At 45.8% G+C, this 8,681-nt stretch overlaps 1 protein-coding gene across 1 annotated transcript in view; it reads left to right on the plus strand.

The window, feature by feature from the left end:
• TEP1 (telomerase associated protein 1) overlaps positions 1-4,843 on the plus strand; it is a 39,185-nt gene extending 34,342 nt beyond the window's left edge. Inside the window, exons 46-55 of the mRNA XM_036259594.1 lie at positions 20-96; positions 198-330; positions 468-604; positions 765-889; positions 1,958-2,101; positions 2,227-2,323; positions 3,595-3,700; positions 3,807-4,012; positions 4,116-4,220; positions 4,446-4,843. Of these exons, the coding sequence (XP_036115487.1) occupies positions 20-96; positions 198-330; positions 468-604; positions 765-889; positions 1,958-2,101; positions 2,227-2,323; positions 3,595-3,700; positions 3,807-4,012; positions 4,116-4,220; positions 4,446-4,568 (1,253 nt within the window). The 3' untranslated portion in view covers positions 4,569-4,843. The remainder of the gene's footprint in view (positions 1-19; positions 97-197; positions 331-467; positions 605-764; positions 890-1,957; positions 2,102-2,226; positions 2,324-3,594; positions 3,701-3,806; positions 4,013-4,115; positions 4,221-4,445) is intronic.
• Positions 4,844-8,681: the final 3,838 nt, after the last annotated feature.

Genomic DNA, 8,681 nt, shown 5'->3' on the forward strand with positions numbered 1-8,681 from the left:
GTTCTCTGTGTCTTATCAGCTGGCCAGCCTGGGTCAGAGCTTCTGGTGGTGACCGTTGGACTGGATGGGGTCACACGGTTGTGGCATCCACTTTTGGTGAGTTTCCTGAAAGGATGGGGTAGGGAGGTGGAAAGGCACAGTGAGATAACCTTCTGTGTGTCAACCCCCATTGTCCCATCGCCATCCTTTCTTCCCAGGTGTTTCAAACACACACCCTCCTGGGACACAGTGGCCCAGTCAGTGCAGCTGCTGTTTCAGAGGCCTCAGGCCTCCTGCTGACCTCCTCAGAGGATGGTTCCATACGGCTCTGGCAGGTACCTAAGGAAGCAGGTGAGTGAGGTGTGGAGAGAGGCAAAGTGTGAAAGGTTGTGTAACTGGGACCAAGAAGGTCAAGGGTAGCCCAATATCTCCTCTTGTATCCCCGCAGTGGTCCAGCTCCTAACGAATATCACTTCTCTCTTCTCCAGATGAGACAGATATACCCAGGAGTCCTGCGGCCATCACAGCTGTGGCCTGGGCCCCAGATGGTTCTGTGGCAGTGTCTGGGAATCAAGCTGGGGAACTAACCTTATGGCAGGAAGCTAAGGCGGTGTCCACAGTACAGGTGAGTTGGGCACCCTCAGTTCCTTGTCTATGCAAATTCTGCCTCGGCTGTGTAATTAATGGTATGTGCCGGGGTTGGAGGTTGCATAGAGACGCCTGGGAGAGGAAAGAGGGTTAATCCTGGTTTCTCAGAAATACTGAAATGAACTTTTCTGCACCAGACTCCAGGCCGCATCAGTGCTCTCATCTGGTACTCAGCACACACCTTGGTTGTTGTCAATGCTGATGAAAAAGTCAGTGAGTGGCAAGTGGAACTACAGAAGGATTCAACACCCCAAAATTTCAGGTGAAATGAAGCAGCTGGGTTAACGTGATAGGAACGGTAGTCTCCTTACAGCCAGGATTTTACTCAAATCACTGCACCTCTACTTCTGAACTAGGTCAATAAGATGTTAGTTACTAGGCAGAAAAAAGTCCTTGGGGAACTGTTTTCTGCTCCTTGTCATCTCAATTTAAAGAATTATCAAGTGTCTGCTCTGTGCCAAGCTCTGGGTCAAGCAGTGTGAAGTTACTGTTGGTTAAGAGAGCTCACAGTAGAGGAATGTGCACATAAGGACACTGTCAACAGTATTCAGAGTGATTAGTGCCACAATAAAGATACATATATAAAATTCCCAGGGCTGCAGAATTTGAGAAATTTACAGTTTACAAAAGAGGTGCTATTTGAGGTTGAGCTTAAAGGATGAGGCGTTTTCTGGACCAGTCAGGGAAGGGAGTGGAGTTGCGGGAAGAGGAAGTAGCATTAAGGAATGGCATGCGGCATGAGCGTGCATGCTGCATCCTGAGTACATGCAGCCAAGACTTTGGGTTCTTGGTGGGAAGTGGGGGTGGGGAATTAGATTGAAAAGATAAACTGGGGCCGGCCTTGTGAGGGCACAGTGCTAAGAATTTTGAGCAGAAAATTTATCTGGATTTTAGAAAGAAAACTTGAGGGAAGGAAGGGGGATGGATAGCAGTAGAGAGATTCTAAAAGTAGGGAGACCACTTTTCTAGCTGTTGCTATAGTCAGGGAAGACATAATGTGAGTGCTGACCAGGACAGTGGGGAAGAGAGGGGAGAGGCAGACTTAGGCATGTGTTGCAAGTAGGCTCCGTAGTGCTTATGGATCAGTTGGAGGTCAGGAGAGAAGGAAAAGACAAGAATATTAGAGATTCCTATTTTGGGCAAGTAAGGGGATGATGATGATGATGAATACTGATATAAGAAAAACAGAAGGAGGAACAAAATTTGTAGGGAAGGTAATACATTTTGTTTTCTACTTCACTCCTGAGGAATTCATGGGGGACTGGGGAGCCTAAGAGAGGTGGACTAAAGTAGGATCTTTCTCTGCCCATGTATCTTTTTTGACCTACAGTCTTCACCTGAACCGAGTGTTGCAGGAGGACTTGGGGTTCCTGACAGATATGGGCCTGGCCCCTGATGGTCACTCCCTCATCTTGGCCAAGGCGGATTTCCAGTTACTGCACTTGAAGCCAGGGGATGCTCCCTCTGTAATCTGGTAAGATCCAAAATGTGGTTTCCTCTCAGGCTGCTTACCCTGAGGTTGGGTCTGACTGAGAACAAGCACTGGAGTCTTACAGATATGTGTTCCTGGGCTCAACCTCTTCCTTTCTTGTAAACCAGGGATAGCTATGCAGAACATCCCATGATGTTGTCCACCCACCAAGACTATGGTGTGTTTTCCCTGCAGCCAATGGCCCCTGGAATTCTATCTGTCTTAGTAAGTCCTGTTTGGGTGTGTGTTTAAGATTTGTCCAGAACCGCCCTGGCCGGTTTGGCTCAGCGGTTAGAGCGTCGGCCTGTGGTCCCGAGAGACCGGGGTTCGGTTCCCGCTAAGGGCACGTACCTTGGTTGCAGTTTGTCCCCGGCCCTGGTTGGTCGTGCGGGTGGCAGCCACTCGATGTGTCCCTTTCGCGTCGATGTTTCTCTCTCTCTTCCTCTCTCCCCCTCCCACTCTACCTGAACAAAAAATAGAAAAATGTCCTTGGGTGAGGATAAAAAAATAAATAAAAATAAAAATAAAAATAAAAAAAGATTTGTCCAGAACCAATATTTTAAAACCTTGGGGCCGTGATGGAGGATAAGAAAAAGGGAAAGGCAGTTAGTCCCAGATCTCCTTCTCTTCCTTCAATTAGAGCAGCTATACTTAAGAGCATTTATATATTGAGTTACTCTCTAAGATTTCACTGATACAAAAAAAGTGTTTAAGAAAATCATGGGAAATCATAAATTCAGGTATATTCTTAATTGTATGGTTTTCCACTGTGTTAGTGGTCTCTTGTTTTAACCACTGTGTTAGTGTCTGGAACAATACAGACATATCTCATAGACATTATGTTGGGCAAATGAAGCCAGACATAGAATAGTACATATTGCATGACTTCACTTAAATAAAGTTTAAGAAGAAGCAAAACTGCCCAGCCATTGTGGCTCAGCATATTGAGCGTTGTCCCATGGACTGAGAGGTCCCAGTTTGATTCCCTGTCAGGGCACATGCCCAGTAGGGGGCATGCAGGAAGCAACCAATTGATGTTTCACATCAATATTTCTATCTCTCCCTTCCTCTCTCTCTAAAAAATCAATAAACGCATATTTAAATTTTCAAAAAGAACAAGCAAAAGTAATTTATAGTGACAGAAGTCAGAATATTGCTAGCTCTGGGGGTAGAGGTCTCTGGTATTGACTGGGAAGGGGCATGAAGGCAACTTTCCAGGGTGATGGAATGTTCTACATCTTGATCTGGGCAATGATCGTATGGATGTATACATGTGTAAAACTTCATCGAGATGCATAGTTAAGATTTGTACACTTGACTGTGTCCGGGTTACAGTTTTTATTTTATTTTATTTTATTATTTTATTTTATTTTATTTTTTGGGTCACATTTAAAAAAAAAAAATCCTGACCAGTCCAGAAGATAAAAGAGTTGCTTTTGTCTGGGCAGGGTTAAGAGCTACGAGTAGTCTAAACAAAATGATTTATCTTTTCACAGAGGCAAAAGGAATCTGGAGAGCTTGAAAAGTGCCTGGACTTTGATCTGAACTTAGCGAATCCTAGTGGGACACTAATATCAATAACTCAGGCCAAACCTGAATCTGGTGAGTGTTGATGGGACGACCCAAGGAATCCAGAGGTGGCCTAGGGGAGGGTGGTGGATCCTTCAAAGCCTGAGACCTGACTCTAACTCCGCCCTTGACATGGCAGAGTCCTCATTTTTGTGTGCCAGCTCTGATGGGGTGCTGTGGAACCTAGCCAAATGCACCCTGGAAGGAGAATGGATCACAGGTAACATTTGGCGGAAAACAGTACAAATGCCTGAAACCCAGACTGCAGAAACAGACCCATCTATGCCTAGTGACATGGAGAGTTGGCCAACAAACCCACAGCTAAGGACACGGCAGCGTAGAAAGGTGAGTTTGAGGGAAGGGTCACAAATATGGGTCTGACCCTGATGCTTTCTTGACTAAGGAGGGCCCACGGGAACTTACCAAACATTTCCCCTTCCTCTCTGAGATTCACTCGGGCTCAGTCACAGCCCTCCATGTGCTGCCTGGGTTGCTGGTGACAGCCTCAAAGGACAGAGATGTTAAGCTGTGGGAGAGACCCAGTATGCAACTGGTAAGTGTATGTATGTGCAAGGAGGGCTGGAGGGCTGTCACAAGAGAGCAAACTTGGGATAAGAAAGTTCAAAAGATCAAAATTCTGTTTTCTTCTGTCCTTGCAATAATGTGCGACGGACTTGTTCTAAATAAAAAAAAAAACATTAATATGAGAGAAAAATAAGTTACTAAGGAGGCCTTAGGCTTGTAGCCCTCATCTCCCTCTTCTTTGTTCCCACTGCAGCTGGGTCTGTTCCGGTGCGAAGGGGCAGTGAGCTGCCTGGAACCTTGGCTGGGCCCTGACTCCACCCTGCAGCTCGCAGTGGGCGACACACAGGGCAATGTCTACTTCCTGGCCTGGGAGTGAAGATGCCGTTTGTGCTAGAGGTGTAAGCCTGAAGACACCAGTGGCGACTTTCTGGATAAAATTATAAAAATAAAGTGTCAGGAAATCTTAAGTGCATGTGGATTTGGACCAACAGGGAAGAAAATCGAAGTTACAATGTTTCTTTTCTGATGTAATATTCGTTTTTACTATAAAAGCAAAAAAGTGAACCAGATCTTTAGTAGATATTCTTTGAAACTAGGTTTTAAAATACTCAGCCCTGGCCAGTTTGGCTCTATGGTTAGAGCATCGACCCAGGGACCGAAGGGTCTCGGGTTCGATTAGGTAAAGGGCACATACCTGGGTTGCAGGTTTCCCCAGCCATGACCAGGGTGGTGTGGGAGGCAACCAATAAATGAGTCTCTCTCATATTGATGTTTTTCTCTTTCCTTCCCTTCCCTCCCTTCCACTCTGAGGATTAACAACAACAACAACAAAGTAATAAAATTCTCAGGACATTTGCTGGGCCTAAGATACCTCTCCTGCCGGGAGGAGGAATGAAAGTGATGTTGGCCAGCACTTAATCTGAATGGAGAACTGCAGATCTCTTAACTTGGTCAAGAAAGGATAAGGGAACTAAGAGTGAGTCAATGATGCCCCCAGTTAGGGCCTTTAGAAAGAACTGGGATAGAAGTAGAAAAACACTGGGTTCCTCTTAGAGAAGCAGTCCCACCTACTCAGAACTATCCACCCAGATGGCTTTCACAGCCTCTGCTGGAGCAGCAGCACCACTTGGCTGGCAAGCGTGTCAGTCTAGTCCAGTGGTTCTCAACCTTCCTAATGCTGTGACCCTTTAATACGGTTCCTCATGTTGTGGTGACCCCCAACCATAAAATTATTTTTGTTGCTACTTTATAACTGTAATTTTGCTACGGTTATGTCTTAGGTGACCCCTGTGAAAGGGTCGTTCGATCCCCAAAGGGGTCGTGACCCAAAGGTTGAGAACCGCTGGTCTAGTCATTTGCATTCTTGCAAGAGATCACAAAAGTGTATCTTTCTCTCTCTCTCTGTTTGGTTAATCCTTACCCAAAGACATTTTCCATTGATTTTTAGAGAGGAAAGGAGAGAGAGGGAGAGATTGGTTGTTTCCCGCATGCACCCTGACCAGGGCTGGGGATCAAACCCGCAACCCAGGTACGTACCCTAGACCAGGAATCAAACCTGAGACCCCTCAGTCCACTGGCTGATGTTCTAACCACTGAGCAACACTGGGCAGGGCAAAAGTGTATCTTTCAAATTAAAGTTCATAAAGGTTAAAATAAGTTGAAAGGGTGAAGACTTTTACTTACAGACTTACCATGGGCTGTGAGCCTCTTAAATAAAAGTTCTAGAACCTTCTTACTTTCCTGTAATTCTATCTGATGGGAGAGGAAATTACCTGAGGCTCTTTCTTTCTTTGGATGAAAGAAGGGTTAAGGGTCTTCTGTGTCCAAGAATTCAAGTACTTGTATGTGATAAGTCAGGGTTGTTACAGGATGTTGTCCTGGGTTGTTAGGGTTCTCTCAGAGAAATTCCACTGCACTCTAGTCTAGAAATGAGTTTCAAGGATTTGGGGAGTTGAGCAGGAGAGTTTTGTTCTTACTTCACCCTGATTCCAGATTTTACATGGAGAAACCACATGAGGGACTTTACCTTATTCCTACCCATGCCTCATGGTCTTCCTCACCCAGAGGATAAAGACATAAGGAACATTGTATAGACATTTTTTAATTCTCTTGGTTATATACTTAGGAGTGGAATTGGTATGTCACATGGTAACTCTAACTATTTGAGAAATTGCCAAACTATTCTTCAAAGCGGCTACACCATTCTACATTCTCATGTAATGTATGAGGGTTCTAATTTGTCCGCATATTGACCAATACTTGTTATTGTTGGTCTTTACTATTATTATAGCCCTGCTAATGGGTGTCAAGTGGTATCTCACTGTGGTTTTGATTTGCGTTTCCCTAATATCTAATGATGTTGAGCATCATTTCATGTGCTTATTGGAATTTGTATTTCTGTTTTGGAGAAATATCTAAATATTTTACTTGGTTTTCATTTGGATTACTTGTCTTTATTGTTGAATTTTAAGAATTCTTTATCTCATTTTGGCTGTCTCCCTGTGTTTGTATGTATTAGGTAGAGTTGCTATGTCTCCTAGGCTTCCTAGGGTGGCCTGTTGTAGTAAGTGTCCTGTAGGGTCCAGTGGCACAGCCTCCCTGATCACCCCAGCTGGGCCCTCAAGGTGCACCCCTCGTGTAGACTTCACACCATTTTGTTGTAATTGAGTCTTGATTGCTGTTGGCACATCAATGGGAGGGATTTACTCAGGCTGATCAGCTGCAAGGACTGGCTGTGCCCACTGACCACCGACCTCTGACTACCTTGGATGATCAGCTGTGCAGGGGCCCACCACACAGAGCAAGACTTGCTTCAGCAGAGCTCTGGTACCCACTGAGTCCATTCCTTGAGTGTGTCACTTGTGCAGGTGGTTGGGTGGTGGTGCTTCCGCTTCAACGTTGTCTGAAGCTGTCCACTGGGTGTGCTGGCTCCGGGGCCAGGTCAGCCACTGCCTGTGTTCTACCTGGAGTCACCAGGCATAAGCTACAAAGTGATCTGCCGAGGGCTGCCTCTCGTGTTGGGCTTGGAGGTGTCCAGGCAAAGCCGAGCTGTGAACCAAGGCTGGCTGCTTCTCAGTGGTTCTCAACCTTCCTAATGCCGCGACCCTTTAATACAGTTCCTCATGTTGTATGTGGGTATATCTGCATAAGGGCGGACGCGCCTGGAGACAGAGGAGTGGTGTCTCGGTTTCCGATGGTCTTAGGCGAACCCTGTGAAAGGGTCATCTGACCCCCAAAGGGGTCGTGACCCACAGGTTGAGAACTGCTGCTCTAGAGCCAGGCCTGGGACTACTTAGTGAGAGGTATGGGGCTCACCGAGTCCTGATGCTGCTTATCTAAGAGAAATCTGAAGCAGGAGCCCAAACAGGGCCAATCCTATGGTAAAGCCACTGGAAACAGCTTTGATGGGCCCGGAAATTGGGTGGGGCAGGGCCCGATGGAATCATCAGGGTAGGGAAAACTGTGAGCCAGGTTGCTGGAGTCCCAGATATGGTGCCCGTCTGCAGGTTCTGTGGGAGAAGGGCTCACCAAAGGAACAATGGCCTCCAATAGCAGGTCTGTCTGGGAGAAAGCTGCCTCTCCAGCCCTTGCCCTGATGCCAAACAACTGTTCTTCCCCGTTTCTGGTGCCTTTCAAGCTGCCTCCCCAACGCTGGAGCCCAGAAGGAACAAGTCCGAGTAAGTCTGTATGCGGGCCCTTTAAGAGGAGCTGCCTGGGACTCCAGCAGCCTCAGCCTCCCTCAGCCTCAGTTCACGCTGGTTTTATAGTCAGAAGTTATGGGGACTTCTCTTCCTGGCACTGGAACCTGAACTGGAAACCCAGTATAGGACGAGGACTCTCTGCTTCTCAGGGAGGACTTTACCAGTCGAGGTATCCTCCTGACTTCTATCCACCACACGTGCGTGTGGGACCAGCCCATCTGTGCCTCCACACCTCCTACCAGTCTCCATGTGGCTTCTTATTTAATTTCGTAGTTGTAGGCCTTCCATTTAGCTTGATTTCAGGTGGTTCTGAAGGATGTTTTTTCTGTAGTTTAGTTGTAATTTTGATGTGGTTGTGGGAGGAGGCGATAAGGCGTTCACCTACGCTGCCATCTTGACCGGAAGTCCAATGTACTATAGTTTCAGTGTACAAGTTTTGCGCTTCTTTGGTTAAATCTATTTCTAATTGTTTTTATATTTTGATGGTATTGTAGGGGAATTATTTTCTTAATTCCCTTTGCAAATTATTCATTGTGGGTATAGAAATAAAATAGATTTTTATATACTTACTTTGTGTCCCACAACCTTGTTGAATTTATTACCTCTAATTTCTTTTTCTGTATGTGTTCCTTAGGGCTTCTTATATATATTAAATCATATAATATTCAAATATATAGTTTTATCTCTTCTTCAACCTGAATACCTATTTATTCTCTTTTTCTTATCTAATTACAATGGCTAGAACCCCATACAACATTGACTGGAAGTGGTGAGTGCAGACATTTTGG

The sequence above is a fragment of the Molossus molossus genome, unplaced genomic scaffold, assembly GCF_014108415.1.
Source record: "Molossus molossus isolate mMolMol1 unplaced genomic scaffold, mMolMol1.p scaffold_m16_p_1, whole genome shotgun sequence".
NCBI classification, from domain to species: domain Eukaryota; kingdom Metazoa; phylum Chordata; class Mammalia; order Chiroptera; family Molossidae; genus Molossus; species Molossus molossus.